This window comes from Caretta caretta, chromosome 1 (genome assembly GCF_965140235.1).
Source record: "Caretta caretta isolate rCarCar2 chromosome 1, rCarCar1.hap1, whole genome shotgun sequence".
Lineage (NCBI taxonomy): Eukaryota > Metazoa > Chordata > Testudines > Cheloniidae > Caretta > Caretta caretta.
The window spans coordinates 325,643,078-325,665,299 of NC_134206.1; the positions used below are offsets into that span (position 1 = coordinate 325,643,078).

The window sequence follows — 22,222 nt, forward strand, 5'->3', positions numbered from 1 at the left end:
GTCTTGATTATGGAGGATTACGTAACAAAAGTATATGTATGTATATATGAGTCCAATTATGGAATGAATTGGTGTCCTCCAAGTGACCAAATAACTGAAATGCAAAATCACCCACGACAAATGATACCCTTACTGTCAGTCTGAGCAGGGGTGGCCCGTTAATATAGGTGAACTAGGCGGTTGCTTAGGGTGCCAAGTTGGGGAGCCAAATTTGAGGGGAAAAAATCAAATACAAAAAAAAATAAAATGGGAAAAAAAGCTGTCATTATTTCAATTCCCAGGCGTGTATGGAGGGAATATGAATTATAATTCATCTTTCTACATTTCTGAGAATTTATTAATATGTCAAATCTTTTATTTACTGCCAAAATAAATAATATTTTAGCGATTTTTTTTTTCAATTTGCGATGTAGGGTCAAGATGACCCGCTCTGCAGTTTTGATAAGCAATAACTCGGCCACAATGAAACACATCTGCCAGCGGCAAGAGCTGCAATACCAGTGACACCTCACTCAAATAGACATCAAGGTCACATAGCCAGAAATTCATGTAGAGCGGAGATCTCGTGAGTTGATATACATCAAAGAGTCATTTTAACACACGTCGCAGGTAGATGGTTAAGAATTAAGTGAATACTGTGGAAAATCGTGTTTCTTGGTGCCAAAGAATAACATTTTTCAGCATTATAAATCCAAAATGTGAGTATCTTTAAGCGTTATTGAACCTTAGCGTTATTATCGGGCTGTAGAATTATGAACTTTTCACATTTGGGGACAATGTATACCTTCAGATCAGCGGCACTGCTATGGGTACCCGCATGGCCCCACAGTATGCCAACATTTTTATGGCTGATTTAAACAACGCTTCCTCAGCTCTCGTCCCCTAAAGCCCCTACTCTACTTGCGCTATATTGATGACATCTTCATCATCTGGACCCATGGAAAAGAAGCCCTTGAGGAATTCCACCACGACTTCAACAATTTCCATCCCACCACCAACCTCAGCCTGGTCCAGTCCACACAAGAGATCCACTTCCTGGACACTACAGTGCTAATAAACAATGGCCACATAAACACCACCCTATACCGGAAACCTACTGACCGCTATTCCTACCTACATGCCTCCAGCTTTCACCCTGACCACACCACACGATCCATCGTCTACAGCCAAGCTCTGCGATACAACCGCATTTGCTCCAACCCCTCAGACAGAGACAAACACCTACAAGATCTCTGTCAAGCTTTCTTACAACTACAATACCCACCTGCAGAAGTAAAGAAACAGATTGATAGAGCCAGAAGAGTTCCCAGAAGTTACCTACTACAGGACAGGCCTAACAAAGAAAATAACAGAACGCCACTAGCGGTCACCTTCAGCCCCCAACTAAAACCCCTTCAACGCATTATTAAGGATCTACAACCTATCCTAAAGGATGACCCAACACTCTCACAAGTCTTGGGACACAGGCCAGTCCTTGCCTACAGACAGCCCCGCAACCTGAAGCAAATACTCACCAACAACCACATACCACACAACAGAACCACTAACCCAGGAACCTATCCTTGCAACAAAGCCCGTTGCCAATTGTGCCCACATATCTATTCAGGGGACACCATTACAGGGCCTAATAACATCAGCCACACTATCAGAGGCTCGTTCACCTGCACATCCACCAATGTGATATGTGCCATCATGTGCCAGCAATGCCCCTCTGCCATGTACATTGGTCAAACTGGACAGTCTCTACGTAAAAGAATAAATGGACACAAATCAGATGTCAAGAATTATAACCTTCATAAACCAGTCGGAGAACACTTCAGTCTCTCTGGTCACGCAATCACAGACATGAAGGTCGCAATCTTAAAACAAAAAAACTTCAAATCCAGACTCCAGCGAGAAACTGCTGAATTGGAATTCATTTGCAAATTGGATACTATTAATTTAGGCTTAAATAGAGACTGGGAGTGGCTAAGTCATTATGCAAGGTAGCCTGTTTCCTCTTGTTTTTTCCTACCCCCCCCCGCCCCCAGATGTTCTGGTTTAACTTGGATTGAAACTTGGAGAGTGGTCAGTTTAGATGAGCTATTACCAGTAGGAGAGTGAGTTTGTGTGTGTATCGGGGTGGGGGGGGGGATGTGAGAAAACCTGGATCTATGCAGGAAATAGGCCGACTTGATTATGTAAAGAGTTGTCACTTTGGATGGGCTAGCACCAGCAGGAGAGTGAATTTGTGTGGGGGGGTGGAGGGTGAGAAAACCTGGATTTGTGCTGGAAATGGCCCACCTGTTGATCACTTTAGATAAGCTATTACCAGCAGGACAGTGGGGTGGGAGGAGGTATTGTTTCATATTCTCTGTGTGTATATAAAGTCTGCTGCAGTTTCCACGGTATACATCTGATGAAGTGAGCTGTAGCTCACGAAAGCTCATGCTCAAATAAATTGGTTAGTCTCTAAGGTGCCACAAGTACTCCTTTTCTTTTTGCGAATACAGACTAACACGGCTGTTCCTCTGAAACCTGAACTTTTCTTTGTTTTAACTGGTTCACATGTAATAAATAAGGTCCATAAAAGAAAAGTAACAGAGTTAATGCTTAATAGACTACGAAAGTGATGACATCACACTCCAAGTGGGTATCTGCGAGGATGGGGATTACTTTCCAAACAGCCGGTGTTGGGTTATAAAGTTGAAAAAGGTCATTTTGTTTCCATGTAAATGCTGTAACTAACTACTGTGAAGAATGTGTTGGGATGGCTGCAATGCGGTTTAAATCACCGACCATGTGGTGTCAGCCATCATTAACGCTATAATGCTCGCAGTTGGGAGCACAGTTAGTACATAACAATATTCAAATGCCCCATGGCAGAAAGAGGAAAAAGAAAACCCTCAGGAGCTGAGTATCATAAACGAAAGGCTGAGAAGGAAAAGGACCAAGCAAAACAGCATATCTTCTCTTTTATCCAGATAAAGGTGGAAGCAGTTCACAGCATCCAGATGAAGGAATTTTACTTGGAGAGGAGGTTAGCTCACATCCGCATGGAAGCAGTTTGGAAACTCAAGATGATGGAAGCTTATTTCTAGATGAAGGCAGCTCACAGCATCAGACTGATATGAAAGTGGAGAAAATGTATTCACCTTCAGAGACACATGCAGAAATTGAAGTAAATGAAGTAGAAGGAAGAAAGGATGAGGAAGTTACAAACAAGTTACAGTATGGGGACCTAGCTTCATTGCCCAGATGTGATGACAGTGTGTGGCAAATTCTCGTGAAACATGGACCCAAACAAGTTCATGAATTTTATTTCCATCCTTAGGGAAGAGAGAAAATTCTCTGTTCAGCATTACAAGAGGAAACTCATTAATGGGGAAGAAATTCATCAAAACTGATTACAGTATTCAGTGTTGAAGGACTCTGTTTTGCTTTTGCTGCAAGTTGTTTAGAAATAAAGCAGTTGGTACATCACTTATTGAAAATGGTTCAAAGGACTGGAAAAACATATCTTAAATTCTCTCCTCACATGAAAGAAGTACAGAACATTTAGAATGTTTTCAAAATTGGAAAGAACTTGAGTTAACATTTGAAGAAAAAAGAAAAAAACTATCCGTGAAGAAAATGTACATGTGATCAAGGAAAAAGAAGAATATTGGCAACAAATATTAGAGCACCTGATCGCTTTAGTGAGCGTTCTCAGTGGGCAAAATTTAGCATTCTGCAGCCGCAGTAGCAATGAAAAATTATACACTCCAGGTAATGGAAACTTTTTAAAATTTGTTGAATACCTAGTTTTTTGATCCAGTCATGAAGGAGCATCTATGTAAAATAACTGCTCATGAAACACTGGTTCATTACTTAGGAAAAAATACGCAGAATGAACTGATTCAAATCCTAGCAAATGCTATTAAAGAGAAAATTGTAGAAGCTGCCCATTCTGCAAAATACTTTTCAATAATACTGGACTGTACACCAGATGTGACTCATGTTGAACAAATGCCAATGATCATTCGTTTTCTGGAAATGGAAAAGTCTGAAGATGAAAATAATGTTGAAGTGCTCATAAAGGAACATATTTTGGGTTTCGTACCACTGAAGGAGACAACTGGAGCATTTATGACTGAAACTATTCTACAAGAGCTTGAAACAATGTTATTATCTGTTGAAAACTTATGTCGCCAAGGCTATGATAATGGGAGTAATATGAAGGGTAAAGACAATGGTGTGCAAACAAGAATGATGGAAATCAATCCTAGGGCCTTTTTTGTTCCTTGCAGTGCACATTCTCTGAATTTGGTTGTCAATGATGCTGCTACATGCTGTTTGGAGGCCAGCAGTTTCTTTGACCTGGCACAATGTGTTTGTGTTTTTTCTCAGGCTCAACACGCCGTTGGGAAATTCTGAATTGCCATATGAATTCTCTAACTGTGAAACCACTTAGTCAGACAAGATGGGAGAGTCACATTGATGCTTTGAAGCCTCTTCGCTATGAACTTGGAAACATTTGTGATGCCCTAATTGAAATTTCTGATACTACCTTTCCTGGATCAATTCGGCATGTTCAGATGCAGAAGCTCTTGCAAATGGCCTTTCCAAGTTCAAATTGTGACTTAACTCACTTTGTGGTATAATATCCTTTTCGAGATTAACCTCACTAGTAAGCAGCTTCAGGAAAAGAACTTGAGCATACATTCTGCTATTGACAAATGCAGCAAACTATAAAAATATTCTGGAGGAATTCAGAAATGATGAAGGGTTTGAAAGAACACTGGTAGATTCTCTCGAGCTTGCTTAAGAAATAGACTTTCTGACAGAATTTGAACCAGAGCCAGTTTGCATTTGGCAAAAAAAACAGCCGTTTTCATATGAAGGACGAGACAAACCCATTCAGAACCCAAACCAAAGGTTCAAAGTGAATTTCTACTTCGCAGTCCTTGATACTGCTATTCACTCTGTTGATGAAAGATTTCAACAGATGCAACAGCTAGAGTCAGTGTTTGGCTTTCTATATGAAATTCACAGCTTGCAAAAGAAAATAGCAAAACAAATAAGAGAATTTTGTATAAAACTGGAGTCTGCATTGGCTTATGGAAAATTGAAAAGACATTGATGCTACAGATTTGTGTAGTGAGCTTCAGGCTTTTTCAAGACGACTTAAGAAACATTCCACTCCTGAAGAAGTACTGAAGTTTGTTTGTGAAAATAAACTCAGACAGTTTTCCAAACTTTTTTATAGCTCTATGCATTCTTTTAATTTTGCCAGTTAATTTCCTGTAGCTAGTGGGGAACATAGCTTCTCAAAGTTAAAATTGATAAAAACGTGTGTTCAACAATGGTGCAAGAGAGACTTGTTGGACTTGCCACAATGTCAATAGAGCATGAAATAGCTGGAAAACTGGATCTAAAAGAACTAGTGACTGAATTTTCAAAACTTAAAGTAAGAAAAGTCATGTTTTAAGAGCACAGAGTGTTTAACCTTTATTTACAAAACACTCCAAATAAAACAAAGTTTATTGAAGAGTTTTCTTATTTCCTTCTATATTGGATGTGGTGGTAATGGCAGTTAAAGCAGGATAGCGTAATGGATTTTGGATTTGTAATAATAAAAATGATTAACATTTTTAATGCATTTTTATTTTGAAATCGGACTGAAATATCATCTAGCTGTCGTGTACAAATTTATTCTGAAAATTTCGTGTCTCTGTTTTATCTGATCTCAAACGTTGGTTAGACGGATGGATGGATAAACCGAATAATTAAGCCTCTGTTTAAAAAATATTAAAAAGAAAAAAGGGGTAAAATGTTTCCCAGGTTACCAAAAACCTCAGCCTAGATCTGCCCTTGGGGTTGTTTGAGGGTGGGGATGCCAATTGCATGGTTCGCCTAGGGCACCAGTTGCTGGCAGGTAGTCTAGGGCCACCCCCACTCAGAGGCGAGGCCAAGAGCTGAATTTGTATGGAAAACAAACTCCCCACTCATGCCAAGAGGTGCTTCCTTTAAGTCAGGGTTATGACACATTAGTTTGAGTGGAGGAGTTAGCATTGTTGCTCTCTATGCCCTTCCTTGTTCTGTAGATTAATGGAGGATTTCAGTCTCCAGGAATCCCAATCCAGTACCTGTCCTGGACACTAAATTAACATTAAAACTTAAACAAAGATAAAAGCCAGATTTACAAATTTTATAATATAATTGCAGATAAGTAGCATCTCTTGTTAATACATAGGACCAAAGTGTGCTGTGATTTAAATCCCTTTCGTTAGACAAAGTTGGTCTAGCATTCAAGTGTTTGCATTCTCAATCAAATGTAATCTGTTATATGCGGGGGGGGGGGGCAGGGGTTTGTGGAAGGGCCATAAACCCCTGGTGCCCCCGCATTTTTTTGCAACTGGCCTTGCCCCTCCACTTCCCCCCCCAAGGCCCACCCCCGGCCAGGCCTGCAGCTGGAGCCTGTCTGGGGAGCCTGGGCAGCTGCGGGGAACCATGTACCCTCCAGTTGTCCTGGACGGGGGGGCGTGGTGCCAGGGGTGGGGATATGGGCTGGTGGGGGCTGCTCTCGGGGGGGGGCCCCCGCACAGGTGGAGGGGCCCCGGCCTGGCTCCGGCTTCCAGCTTGGCCAAGGGTGGGGCTTCAGGGGGAAGAAGAGGGGCAAGGCCACAGAGGTTTTGGGAAGGCTCCATCATCAATGGTTCTATGGCCTGATATGTGGCATGCAATGTTATATATTTTGAATAGATTCCTAGATTCCAAGGCCATAAGGGACCACTGTGATCATCTGGTCTGACCTCCTCCTGTATAACACATGCCGTAGAATTTCCCCAAAGTAATTCCAAAGCATAGCTTTTACAAAAACATCCAATCTTGATTTAAAAATTGTCAGTGATGGCAGAATCCATTACAAACCTTGGTAAATTGTTCCAGTGGTTAATTACTCTCTCCGTTAAAAATTTCTTGCTTATTTACAGTTGAATTTGTCTAGCTTCAACTTCCAGCCATTGGATCGTGTTTATACCTTTCTTGGCTAGATTGAAGAGTGCTTTTTTAAATATTTATTCCCCATATAGATAATTATAGACTATAATCAAGCCGCTAATATCCTTTTTCAATATGTGAGCCTACAACTCTAAGATCTAGGAAGCTTTCATAAACTAGCAACATTTATTAGTGTTTTTTCTCCAACAAGAAATGGGTAAAATAAGGAGCCTTTTTCAATTTAGGCCTTGGGTATTTTATTCTCAGAGGTATTTCAGAATCAAGGAATTTGCATATTATTGAGCAGCTAGTTGTTAACTTTCGTGTGTCCTCTGCCTTGTCTTGTCTTGTGTTAGTTCATCATATCTTATTTAGGTTGTTAGAATTTCAGATCAAGGAATATGTTATGAGTTCATCCTTTTTCCTACATGCAAGGGGAATGGGAAACAGTGTTTATGTTTTAAAGTAGAATATCTCTTCATCGGAGAAGGGACACAAGTAAGAGACTTGACATGTCTGTTGAAAAATAACTATATTTTTATTTTCCAGGTGGGTTGGTCACTTTTTTGTAAATTAATAGAAGTGTGTCCAGCCACTCTACATAACATAGCTCCTCAGGATGTTGGAAAGGATTGGGAAGTACTTGGTGTTCATCAGTAAGTATATAAATTTTACAAACAAATAGTGTATGCAAAATGTCTCCTAGAGTTCTAGAAGAAGAAAGTAGGAGAAAAAAATTTTTTTTTAACACATTAAGTAATTGTTCTAGATTAACTTTCTAACTTGGTTATTACAGTTTTATCGTATAGTAATGCAGAGTAAAAAAAAATCCACTAGAGTTCCATCATAAGACTTAGGTGAAGATTAAAAGGTTGTTTGGAACAGGATCTAATGGATAGAAACTAGGACAGCAAAGAGGAAAAAATACTTGTATAAAAAGATTTATTGGAAGGTGAACCAGTAAATTGCTGTGTCTTTGATTGCCATTCCCATATTAGAAAATCTCTTTGAAATTAACTTGATCCGGGATTGTATGAGGAGCCTATATAGTGATCAGTGTGTTGTGTTTATGTCAAGTCTGTTGTTTAGTAGGTAGGCTAAGACAGTATGTGTTCAACCAGCTGGAGTTGTTAAGTTTTTTTACTCCTAAATATGGTGCTTTACTATTAGAAAACTGGAAGTCATAAAAGCATGAACTGTCACTAGGTTCTCATTTGGCAGGATGTGGAAAGGTCTCTTGGCTGGCCAAATGCCAATGAAGGCATTTCAGAACCATTCTGACCATTCAATATGGGGGCAAACGTTTTAGAAGGAGGGTGATATTATTATGTTTTCGAGGTCTTCAGATTGATTGATTCTTCTCACCAGCATTACCTCCATTTTCCCTGGGTTCGTCGTCCGCAAACTAGTGTATCCGAGCACTGATCTCATTTAGGTACTACGACAGCCAGGGGATTCCATTCTTAGCATTCAGAGTGAAAGAAATAAAGTTCTGTGACCTCTACATACTGTTGGCAGATTAGGGCATTTTATGCTCACCTAGCAGTAACACATATCTTAAGTTGGAAAGAGGATAAAGTTTTGTGGAACTCCACAAGTGAGAACTTGTAAGGTAGAAGTGCAGTCCCCTCATAGTAGTGGTTGAGAGGAAGGATCTCTTCCACCTCATGGAGTTTCCATCAGTCTTGCTAGCTCTTTAAGATGGAACAACAGCATCTCAGGATTTAAGCTGTCAAGTGCAGCCAAGTGAGGCAGTAATATGGGTATGGAGGTACGTTCCTTATCTGTGGTTAAGAAAAGATAGTCCACTAGTGTGGTCAAATAAGCAATTCTGGTCAAATATGTAATTGGGAAGGTCCAATGTCACAGATCAGGTGCAGGTCAGGTGAGTACTCTTTCCAGTCTTCCCCATTTCTTTACTCAAAAAGGATACCAGGTTATAGTTGATAAGATCAGTTGCGTCAAACTATAGTTTATTATGCAATAATTTGTAGGAGTGTCTGGTATACGCTGTAGTGCTGCTGCATTGCATCAACTGCCTGATGGTTGTAGAGGGGCAGTATGCAGGTAGGCTAAAGATGAAAACATAATTTATATACAGTTGATTTGTACTGTAAGATGATACACTTTTGTGTATTTTTGGAAAACAGAAATTTTAAGTTAGAAATTTTGACATAGATTGTAAGTGCTCTTGGGCAGGGACTGTCTTTTTACTCTGTACAGCACCTAGCACAATGGGTCCTGATCCATTGTAAGGTCTGGTACCTGCTACAGTATGACAAATTAATTATAATAACTTGACTAATTGGTTCACAAGACTTTCTGGCTCAACATTATATTAAATGTTATAAAAAAACAATGCAGCAAATGAAGTAACTTTTCACATCTTGACTGATACATTGATAAGTAGTTTATATAACAACTCTCAAAAAAGAAAACATAAGGAAATTCTCTCAGCATATCTGGGCTCTTTCTAAATGCTCACAAACCTTTTGCCAGAGCTTTTGTAATCCATAGGCATGCGCATGGGGTGTGCTGGGTGTGCTCAGGCACATCCTAATCAGGGCTGCCCCAAGAGCCCCCCCCCCAAAAAAAAGGTGGTGGGTGGGGGTGGGGGGAGCCGGACTGCAGGAGATGGGGGCTGGAGGAGTCTGGGGTAGGGGAGGCCCCGGCCCAGTGTCTCTTCTCCACCCCCATTCTCCCCTGCGGGGGCAGAAGCTTGGTGGTGCTGCGCGCCCCGGGCTCTGTCCTGCTGCTCCACGTCAGCCGGTGGCCAAGCTCCCGCCTCCTCCCCACAGCATGCTGCGTACTCGCCCCTCCTCCTCTCACTCTTTCGCTCTCCCTGCCCCGGATCAGCTGTGTGTCGGGAAGAGAGAGGAGGAATTGGAGAAGAGGCGGGGGCAGGGCCTTGGGAAAGGGGGTGGAATCGGGGTATAGCCTCTCCAGCCCCCTGCTGTGAACCACTCAGGGCAGGGAGCTAGGACTCCTGCACCCCTCCACATCCCCACCCCCATCCTGAGCACCAAATGGGGAGCTCCTGCACCCTCCCGCCCACATATCCACCTGCACCCCTCGCACCAAATGGTAGCTGCCCCAGGTAAGCGCTCCACACCCCAACCTCCTGGCCAGACCCTGCACCCCAACTCCCAGCCTGCTCCTGCACCCTAACTCCCTCCCAGACCCTGCATCCCTAGCCCTGTACTCAGTGCACCCCCACCCTCAGCTTGGTGCGGAGAGAGACAAAGAGAATGGGCTAGAACCAGGGAGAAGGTAGGTACCTGCTCTTTGTGGGCAGGAGTGGGGGGATCCTGTTTACCCCCACCCCAGCCCTGCTGCACTTGCAGTTTATGCCCAGCCCCTCCCTTGCTCCAGGGACCAACCCTAGCTCCTGCCCCGCTGTGATTTTGTCCCCGGCCCCTGCCTCACTCCAGCTGGGGACCAATCCTTGCCCCCGTCCCCACCATGTCCAGCTGTTAGGGTGGATAAAAATCAATGATTTTAAAAAAAAAATCAAAAATTGGATTTTTTTAATTTAAATTGGATTTTTGAGGGAAAAACATATCTAAAGATAGATAGATACATTATATCTCATCATGGAATAGGGATTATAAATTCTAATTCTATAGTGTGAGACAATATATTAATGTAATGTTTAAGAAAAGTTTTGTAAATGAGTTCTAATAGTTCATGGATTAGGGACCCAATCTTGTGGGGTTCCACAGGCTTCTGTATAGATTATTTAGGTTAATCTTTTTATCTACCCAATGGGACTCAGTGCTCAGTCTCGAAGATACCATCAGAAATGCTTAGTTTTGCAGTTGTATTATGTTGTATTATTAGGCAATAAACACCGAATTGCATAATATAGACGTTGTAGAAATGTATAGAAAGCCCGCGTTCGCTCGCAGCATGCGTCCCACTACTGCGGCACTGCATTACCATTACCCCTCCCCCTCCGACTACTATTCTAGAAAATTCTTTGACTTATATAAGCGGTCATGTCAGGCGTGCCCAGCGCAGCATCTACAGTGTTTGTAATCTTTGTCGCGTGTACGCTACTGAAATAGCATAACAAACTCGTGGCTTTATGTTTTAATTCAATCATATGATACCCCCTTTTAAAATATGGATCAGTTCGTTGTTAAGATAAGAAAAGGAGCAGACAAACTGAATTATAATGAATGTGCTGACAGTAGTGCAAATACCTCGGACTCCTCGGTTAAGAACTTACATGAAGATAGTGCCGCCACCAGTTCTAGTGCGTGCAGTAAACTGAGTAATGACCAACAGAAACAGACTTTGTCTCTTAGTTCAGGTCAGTGTAGTTCCTATTCAAAGCCATCAAACATTCCATCTGATGACCCGGTCTGTGATATTCCAAAAAACAGATTAGAACGCCAGTCTCAATTATCTAGAGGTCCTTATCAGCCTAGATTGAGTATGTTTCCTAGAAGTAAAATAGGGAATAAACAAAGAAGTTTTCAATCCGATTGGTATGAAAAGTATAGATGGTTAGAATATAACTCATCAAAGGACACAGCATTTTGCTTTTACTGCTGTTTCGTCTCCTCTGATGATGCAGCAAACAAAGGTCACACTGATCCAGCATTTATTGATAAGGGATTCAGAAACTGGCATAGGGCTAACAAATGTTTTAAAAACCACCTACTGTCAAAATCTCATGTGTTGAGCTGTTCTTCATGGTCAAGTTTTAATGAAGGGAAACCTATTGATGTATTGTTGGGTGAGGGCAAGCAGGCTTATCTGTCTAAACAAGAACAACAGTGCCATAACCAAAGTGTAATGGAGCGACTGATTGACATTGTTCTGTGTTTGGCGAAAGGTGGGAGACCATTCAGGGGTCACAATGAAAAAGCTGACAGTGTTGAGAAGGTTTATTTCTAAATCTTGTCAATATGCTCCAAAAATATGATCCCATAATGGCAAAGCATGTGCAGCAATCTCCTTGAAACGCTACCTATCTGAGTAATTGCATCCAAAATGATTTAATTGTAGCCTTGCACAATGTTGTGCAACAAAAGATTGTGTCTTCACTAAATGGAAAAATGGTCTCAATAATTGCCACCAACACTACTGACTGTGGACACCATGAACACAATGTCCATTGTGGTGCAGTATTTTGGCAATGAAAAACATAGTCCAGTTGAACATTTTGTGTCTGAGCATCAACTGTTAATAGTCTGAACAGTCTATTTTTGACCAGTTAAATGACGTCTTTTGCATTCTTAAAATTGACTGATCATCAGTGATGTCTGTCTGTTTTGATGGCGCATCTACTATGTCTGGATGTACTGTGGGAGTTCAAATGAAATGTAAAGAAAGAAACAGTGAAATACTCGATGTAACTGCTATGCGCATTGTTTGAACCTTGTCCTAGAAGATGCATGCACGGCAAGTAAACAAAACAGAACTATCTTTGATTTTTTTTCGTGTTATTCAGACTCTTTTTATACCTTCATGGAGGGGAGTCCTGTGCGACATGCAGTAATGGAGAAGATTTCATAAGAAGTAAGATCCCAGTTGAAGACTTTGAAGTCCCTGTCAAACACAAGATGGGCACGCAGAGCAGAAGCAATGGCTGCTGTAAAACAAAACTACTCCATCATTTTACAAGCTTTACAAAAGATTATCGAAACGACTCACCTTGCTGATGCTAAAATAAAAGCCATGGGCCTTATCCATGACCTAAACTCATTCACGGTTTCAGAGTAGCAGCCGTGTTAGTCTGTATCCGCAAAAAGAAAAGTACTCCTTTTGCTTTTTGTAATTCATTCAAGTTCATCTTTGCCCTTCACATGATGCACCCTATTCTCCAGATGGTGGTAAAAGTAAGGCTCTTCAAGCTCCAGATCTCAACTTACTGCAATGACAAGGGTGAAAAGCTTGTGTAACTCTTTGGCTGCAATGAGAAGTGGCCCAGAATATTTTCAATCTATTTTCAATGACAGTGTGAAAATGTGTGTAGAGAATGATATATCGATTCCTCCAGTTAAGAAGAGAAAAATGTCCACTTGTATTGATGACACGTTTGAGTCCCAGCATCACTTTGATACAAAAGAGGAGCAGGAAAGAATAACTTTCTTACCCACTCCTAGACTCAATGATTACCGGCATTGACCAGCGATTTGAACAGGAGACTTGTAAAGTTGTGACTGCAATGGGAAAACTGCTGATCTGAGATATTGGCAGGGACAATATAGTTGGAAGCTGAAGTCAGATTGCTTCGGGGCTATGACGGATCTGTTCCTAAAGGTAGCACTATGAACACCACCAGAGAGTGGCTTGATTGGCTAAAGGAATTGGCCATGTTCCAGGCCTTTTAGAAATCTATTCAGTGTTTTGCAGTCTTACCTGTTACAAGCTGTTCATGAGAGAGAGCCTTTTCGAAACTAGCACATGTCAAAAAACAAATTAAGAAGTACAATGTCCCAACAGCGCCTCGACTCACCCATGATTTTGTACATTGAACAAGAATTGGCTTTGTCAGTTAAGTCCATAACACCTGGTGAGCGACGTCTCATTCTCTAGGACAGGAAGATGAAGAAACCTTAATCTGTTTTGATCAATTTGGGTTAGCTCATTATCTGGTTAAAGATAAAGATCATGAAAATTGACTGTATTGTTGCCGGCACCCAATGCCGAGAGGCAAAACAACAGCAGGGGTTCGTTACCCGGTGTGTTTCACTCAATAATCACAACGGGGTGGAGAAGCAGAAAAGTTTATTTGCAGCTGCAAACAAGGTACAGGGAGAATAGAATCTCAAATCCTGCACACCAGAGCAGGTCATTACACACATTTTTATATTCCTTAATGCTACTGCACTACACATCAGCCAATTAAAACTTTGCACAAAAACTCTGCCTTCCTTATATGGGTTACAACAATGTTTATTTCCTGCAACCTCTAATAAGCATTCCTAGCAACTTAAACAACCAGCACATTCTGTCTGGCCTTGTAACTATCTCCTATTATCTTTAACTTGGTGTCAGCAAACCTTACACTATAAGGCATTATCTGCGGCTGCAACATTGTTTTAAGAGCAAAAGAGCTTACTCAAACCAGCCAGGCCTGAATTCTATTAAGGGGGTTGAGAAGAAGCCCTTAGGCCTTCAGCAGGGAGACTTCCTCAACCCTTATGGCCTTCCATCCCCTCGACTTAACTAGTGGCCATGCCCTGGAGTCTCCAATAGTATCTTTGTATACGCCTGGTTATCATTACAGCAAAAAATTGGTATTTTGTATCTGATTTTTAAAGTTTGTATTTTTTAAGTAAAGTTTAGTTGTTAATTTAAAAAACATTAAGTTTTTAGTTAAGTTTTAGTTTCTTTAGTTTGTTTGATGAATAAAAATAATGTCCTTTATGATTGAGCATTCAATAAATGTTCACCTTAAAAAAAAATATTCCCTAGGTGCACACCCTAATTAAATGTGCTATGCATGCCTATGTTGTAATCTTTGACTTTAAGTTGGTCATACAGTAAATGGAGTGAAAGTGTTTAACTTCCTCACTTTCAATTACTTTTGAGATGGGAGGATATGTGGAGAATTTCTTTATGCATTGCTCAGTCTTTTGATCTTAATAACCAGGCCCCATTCTGTGTTTGTTTTGTGTGGCACTATACTGAACCAACTCATGTCTGTAGAATGTAGGTACTTCAGAGCTGAGATTTATTGTTTGGCACTGCTCACCTGCTATGAAATGTCCAGAAAACACAGGGGCAAACCTAATTTCCATTTCCCTTTATGTTCTAGAGCTGGTGAGAGTCTGCTGTGCAAAGGAGGGGTTGGATTTCAGGAGGCTGAGCAGAGTCATATGGGCCAACTTTGAGTTCTCCTTGCATTCAGGGTGTGGGATATATGTGGGCAAGGGAGAAATAGGACAGAAGGATCTGTCTTTCCTCCACAGTGGGGTGCATTAGGGATGTTCAGGACTATGGTACTTCAGGCACTGGGTTGAAGTATCCTTTGAGAAGTCTGTGGAGCTACTCTACTAGTTTGAAGGGAGAATATTTTCCTTCCTTCCCTCCAAGCATCTCCCCAGCATTCAGTCCAACTAAGAATTTGTCTGAGGTCTCTGCCCCAGTGTAGAGGACCTGTATAAGGCCTTCTGCCCCTCTTAAGCCCAACAGAGGAGATCAATGAATAATATTGAAGGTGCAATGACATCTTTTCTCATGAATATCAAGACTATCTTTAACTGAAGCTTGATTTCCACTGTTAAGAATGACCCAAATAGTGCACTTGATCCATAGGTTATGCAGTGGTCACCTGGAGCCTACAAGCGCCTGGTTTTTATTGGATTTGTGATGGGTCAAGACAGTGTCTTAGTTCACTGCAAATTGGCACACAAATCCAATATACATGGATTTTGCTTTCAAGTAGTTGCTTTCAGATGTATGTCACTGACATAGAACATAGGCAACCTAGACATTTCATTCTATAAATAACACTACTACACATATTACTTTTGCTATGTGGTATGGAGGGTTGTAAACTGTGGCTGAAGACACCCCGAACTCATGAGGAGTGAATAGAGTACCTGCTCTGCTGCTAGCTCATCCCTGGCTCCTAGACATTGAAGGTACCACTCTATTGGATTGGGACTCTTCAGCTCAAAGAAAGGGGTCTGGAGAAAGGGGCAGGAAGGGCTGAGAACCAGCTAATCTCCCAGCATATTCCTATGGGACCCTGTGATTTCCAGGGGAGAATGTGTCCAGAAGTCGCTGTGGGTTGAAACATGCTGCAAATCATACTATAGTGAGGGAGAGGGAAGACCAGTGAGCTTGGGACTCCATGCTGGTATGTCTGTTTTCTAGGGAGTCTAAAGATCTACATGGATATTGGAGACCATTTGTTCTAGACAGGGTGGTGAACTCCTTTCTCCTAGGTGGGACAGTTGTGAGGGAACTCAAATTTGTGAGGACAATTTGTTTTTTCCTCAGTTGCTTTGCTGGTAAACCCAGCAGCATGTGGCCTATTATGTATATATTGGTATGACTGGCATCCCTTTTTTTCTTTTTACCATTTTACTCCCATAGAGCCAGATTCTGCTCTCATGCATATCCATCCCCATTTACTTCAGTGGGAATTGTGCATGTGTATCTAATGGCAGAAGTTGTTCCTCAGCAGTTAGTGATTTACAAGGGTCTTTTTATCTTGTTCCATTTTGTTATATAATTGTCTATCATTACATCTTTTTCTTTTTTTAAAAGATATACAGTCTCAATAAACAAAGTATAATATATAGAAATAAAATATCAAAAGCTAGTTATGGTCATTGATGGCTTAAAAAACCAAACTGATAGAAAGGTATAAAATTTCTTTGAGGTGGAGCTAAAAATGGCTTTAAAAAGCTTTCCCTAGGTTAAAAAAAAATTATTTCTTGAAGCAAGTGTTTGCTGTATATCTGTATTTGGTATACTTTGAACTAACATTTGATTAGTATTAATATTTTTTTCCATTTTAGGCATATTCTTAAAATGCTTACTATCCACAATGCAAACAGAAACCTCTTGATAATAGGACTCAGGACACTAAACCTACTACTCTCTTCAGGTATTATGCATTCTACTTTCCTAATTGGTATGATATTTTTAATTGTAGACTATAATATAAAATAGGTTATTCAATACATTGTGCCTGATTCTTCTCTGCCATGCACCTCTGTGCAAAGTAGGAGTAAACGCTACAAAATTGTAATAGTATTTTGCACCTACTTTGCACTCACTTTGCACAGGTGTATAGAACTCCACTGGCTGCAAGGCAATAGAAAATATAGACTTTCATTTTTGCTTCTAAGAATTTTTGTTCAGAACCATCAGCATTAGCATAGTAACAGATGCTTGCTGAGTAGTTATGTAATTTTTCTTACTAACTGGAAGGGCAAGTTTAACTGATTCTGACATGCTTCCATTTGTAATAGCTAGTATTTCTGAAAAAATCAGATTCTCTTGGAGACACAGTAATTTATATCATTCTGCTCACTAACACACTGATCCTTCTACACCCTGAGAGCTTCCTGTGAGATGCTGAACTTTTTGAATTCCCACTTAATTTAAGTGGGATCCCCAAGGGTTATATTCTGCCACCCTTACTCTCACTAAGTAATATCTTACTGTACAAATACAGTAGAACCTCAATTTTATGAACACCTATCTTACAGTCAGTCAGTTATAGGAACCATTTTTCCTGATGGAAAAAAATCACATAATGAAAGTGACATTGTGGAAGAACAAGTCAACATCCCTTCACATTCTGGTGTCTTCTGTGCATTGGAAATAACTTTTCAGTGGTTTGAAGAACAAGAAGAAAGCAATGCAATGCATCATACTGCAAGTTAGGCACCGAACCTACTGTAATTTTGAGCTGTTCAGTTTTATGAATTTTTTGATTTTATGAATTCCTCAATCCCCAATTAGTTCATAAATTTGAGGTTCAACTGTAGTGAGGACTATGGACTTGATCCAAAGCCTGTTGATGCCAGTGGTAGTCATTCCATTGAGTTTAACAAGTTTTAGGCCAGGCCCTATTTGCAGACCAAGGTACTACTCAATATGAACAATAACAATGGCAAAATATGGCCATTAGTGAATGATTACTGCTAGTAGTTTTCCTTCAGTCTCATATGTCCCAGTGCTCCTAATCTATCAACTAGTTATTCTATCGCAGGTTATTTCTTACTGAAACTGTTCCTCCCAGTGCTACAGTAGATGTAACTGATGAATCAAACTTTACCCTTCTCACTGCATTTTGGTTGTCTTACCTCAGAAAATGTATTGGAAACTGTATTTTCTGTCACAAAGAACTTTAATTATTCTTTCTTTTTATATATATATATATATATATAGTATGTATACTTTTAATTATATTCCAGTTAGAACTGCCTAGCCAAGGAGAATGCAGAGCTGTAGGACTATACATTCTCTACATACTATAGGTTCTGAATAGAACAGAATAGCTGCAATTGAAATAGTACGCATAATGAATCCTACTTTTCTTTAACACAACCTTGAAAAATTGTCATGAAAATGTATTAGTCCAACAAAAAATACACCCTTCCCGTGGTAATCATTATCATGAAAGAACCTAATGATATTTTACTCATCCATCAGAAAAATTACATGTCATAGGTGAGTGGTTGAGTGGAGTTTTGCAAGGCTGTTTTAACCCTAGCCTTCTGATGAGTTGTTTTACATGGTCACCTATTTACTAGACACTTTCACCAATAGACAGAGTATATCATAGACTTTTAAAGAACCCATGTTAATTTAAAACAAAACTGGTTCAAGACATGTAGAAAATGCCATAAGCATTTTTTATTCTTATAATACAAGCAGTTGGCTTGATGCTTCAGTCCTTATACAGGCAATTGTTCCATTTGGATTTTGCGTGCATAGGAACTGAAGGATTGGGCCTAGTGACAGCAAGTGACTCTGGGAAACCCTTATTTGCTGTAACAACACATGGATTCAACCCATCATAGTGAAGAACAAAACTAACACTCTTAAAGATAGTATGAAATAATTTGTAATTTTATCAATCAAATACCATGCTTCAGACAGAAATGATCCATGTAGCTTAGTACAGAATGTAATCACGTCTCATTTTCTCTTCTGCTGTATAGATATAATTACAATTATGCTCTTAGATGAAGAGACAGATGTATTTTTGTTGGTGTTTGATGCTATGCAAACCTTCCCAAACAATGAAGAAATCCAGCAGTATGGATGTAAAACTTTGCACATGCTTTTTGAGAAAGGTATTTATATTTTTCAGTTTATCATGATGTAATGATTCATAATTTGGGAATAAACTAAAGATGACTACCTAGCTGCAAAAATACATGCTATGAGTTCTGAACTGTTATATTTTTATATAAGTAAAGAAAGGATCACACCTCAGTTGACTGGGTGAATCAATACAAAATCCAGCTTTCAAGATCATACGAGAAAATACTCCATTGACTTTAGTGCTGCTAAAAGTCAGTCCAATGTCCATGTGTAAATGTTTTCACTTCAGAATAATTGTGATTCTGATTGTTAATGTTTTTGAAATTACTAAAGGTTTGAAGAATTTCACATTTACTGTATAATCATTTGTTATTTTAAATTTTCTTCTGAAAAAGAAAATCTTTATGTACTGAAAACCTGCAAAATAGTTTTTACTTGCCATAGCTGGTTTTGATAGACCATGATATGATTATTAAAGCAGGTCTTGAATCAAATTGAAGCATCTTGTTTTAAAATTAATTTTAAGGAATGCAACACCCTTACTGAGCCCACAACTATCTCTGCTCAACACCTATAAACAAATCTCCACTCCTCTGCTTCTGCCAGAACATATATAAAAATATCAGACAATTAGTATTTCTCTCTCCACCATTCATATGTCACTGTCTTCTAAGCTAATAGGGACAATGGCTATATCTTCACATGTTCTTGTACAAACCTAGCACAATAATATCTCAATTTTGATCACGGTCTCTGGTGATAAGGAAGTATAAATTTAAATTAATATTAGTGTCATACATGTTTTAATTTGTAAAATATAATTTATGTAATTATTTCAATTTTTTTCTTGGATTTGATAATTTTCTTCTTATAATTACTATTATATTATATTTGGACTAAATTCTTTGCTCCTTTATCAAACAAAACTCCCACTGAATTTTGTTATTTATTCCATTTTGAATTGATAAGTGACAGGATTTGGCCACATGAACAAATAGACTAATAATGCAAAACACATGCTCCATTCATTTGACATGCTGCTGCTGAGAATTTTGTCTTAGAATTAATGTTTTCTTGCATTTTTACTCATATAAGTTGGATTATCCATTTATACAAATATAATGTTCTAAAACAACCAAAATTTTAATGCAATGTACACTGGTAAGCAGCTGTAGTACATAATTAATACACTATATTCTCAGATATGCTTAATACATGACATGTACAATGGCAAAGGCCTACAAAACTAGTAAAAGATATGATATTATGTCAGTGCTCATTCTAAAAAATAAGTGGAATGTGTCATTATGTCCACACAACTTTAGGGTTTGATCCTCTTTGTAAATACTTTTATTTTCTATAAGAGCTCACAGCTATAAAACCATATCATGACATTGATTTTTAAGCAGTTTTCGTCACTGATTTCAATAAAGTGTTCTGCTTAAAATTCAATTATATAAAATAACTCATTTTAATGTATGAAAGAAATTACCAGTTTTTACACTGCATCTCAACCATATGCAAAAAGAGAAACTGATCAAGTTAGTTAATCCATTTATGTCTACACTACCGCCTATGTCAGCAAAATTTATGCCTCTCAGGAGGGTGGGTTTTTTATGCTGATAGGAGAGCTCTCTCCTGTTGTCATAGAGTGTCTTCACCGCGTGCGCCCGCACACACATGCTGCAGCGGCATAGCTCCTGCTGCAGCTCAACCTTAAGATCTCTTACTTATGTAAGCAACAGAGCAGTCAATTGATAGAAAACAGGTGTTAACGGTTCCCATTTAGTTTGTTATTGTATCATAAAGGTTTTAGCCCAAAGGAAGACAATGCTGAGAAAAGTCTTAAATTATTGAAAGGATTTTAGTGTCTAGAACACTTACCTTGTGCAAAAGGAATAAAATAAATATCAGAAAACTTTGTAAAAAAACAATTGTTTTTAATTAATAGCAAGCTGTACAAGTATATTATTTCCTTAAAACATACTACATCTCTGTTTGCTTTTCAATTTAGTTCCAGAAGAGCAGCTGACTGAATTTGTTGAAAGCAAAGATCACATGATCATACTGAATGTGTTAAAACAGTTTCAAGAAAAAGAAGATGTAGTACTTCCGGCACTTTATTCTTTACATTCATTAGCTGGTCCATGTAAGTGCATTACTATAATATTTGGGGCTATTGGTCTTTTCAAATCACTCACACCAGGACATTCAGTTCTGAAATGTTCTCTATACTGCTTCATGAATTCCCAGAGTAGTTCAAAGGAAAGCCTTACGCATTGGTGCACTGGATGGCTTTTGGCATCTGAGGAGGTCCGGTTTAGGTGGCTGAGCAAATCTGCTTTAGCAGAAGGTGGGAGACTAGAATGTGAGAGCAGCCTTGAATCCCTCTGTGCCCACCCAGTCCTGGATAGCTATTGGCACCTCACAGGCTTAGAACTGCTCGATTGTTCCATTATTTAAGATCCACTCTATTTTTGTTCTTCTTTGGGTGGAAGCTTTCTATAGTCTTTTTTGTATATTTGGGCTACTCTTATAATTAATTATTTGTGAAGTGTATAGAATACTGTTTGTTGAACAGAAGTTTAGTTTGTCATAACTGAGAAATCAAAAAAGTAAACACTTGAAAATGAAGGTGGTTTCTCAGCTGCTAAGAATTATATTAATTAAACATTGTGGTTACTTAGTGCTGAAACAAAATATGTGGCCTCCTTGTACTCTGAAGTAAGCTGCTTCAGAATTCTTACAAGCTCAGTTGGACTCTCCCGCTTGTGGAGTCCCAGAGCTTGGACTCCAGCCTAAGCGCAAATGTCTGCATAGCTATTTTGCAGCCCCGCAGCCCAAGCCCAAGTCTGCTGATCCTGACCAGCTGGGTAGACATTTAATTTCTAGGTAGACATACCCTGACTTAATAGAGGCAGACCTGCTTTTTGTCCCCATTTCTATTGGAAGATGATCTGCTCAGCCTCTTTCACTAATCATTAATAAGAATTTTTTGTTGTTGTTTGCTATATACTACTTGCACTTTAAACTAGGTGTAGAAATATTTGTAATTAAAACCTGCACTTCGGCACATCATTCAAAAAGCCAGAAGCATACCTTAGCTGAACACTTCTAAGCATTCTCTATCTATTGAGTGGGCATAGGGCAGAGCTAACAGCCAAAATAAGTGATGTTAACTTGCCCACAAAAAGTAGAGGAGATTAGAATTACAATGGTTAGAGCAGGACACTAGGGGTCAACATTTCTGGGTTGTATTCCAGGCCCTGCCACTGAACTGATGTATTGTATATCCTTGGGCTAATCGCTTAAATACTGTATACTTCTGTTTACTCATCTGTAAAATGTGCAAAGAAATATTTACCTACCTGTTTACAGATTTAATTATTATTTGCAAAGCACTTGGAGACCTCTTTATGAATGGTGCTATATAAGTAAAAAGTATTATTTCTGTTAAATGGCTAACTATGTAATAGAAGCACATCAGTAACAATTCACACTCTAAGTTGAA

The 22,222-nt window shown here is 39.4% G+C and overlaps 1 protein-coding gene across 2 annotated transcripts in view; it reads left to right on the forward strand.

Moving 5' to 3' along the window:
• The window catches only part of LRRK2 (leucine rich repeat kinase 2), a 116,345-nt gene that overhangs the window by 6,350 nt on the left and 87,773 nt on the right, over window positions 1–22,222 (forward strand). For both annotated transcript variants that reach the window (XM_048836308.2, XM_048836307.2), the window contains exons 3-6: window positions 7,510–7,616; window positions 16,449–16,537; window positions 18,606–18,740; window positions 20,726–20,860. In XM_048836308.2, the coding sequence (XP_048692265.2) occupies window positions 7,510–7,616; window positions 16,449–16,537; window positions 18,606–18,740; window positions 20,726–20,860 (466 nt within the window). The remainder of the gene's footprint in view (window positions 1–7,509; window positions 7,617–16,448; window positions 16,538–18,605; window positions 18,741–20,725; window positions 20,861–22,222) is intronic.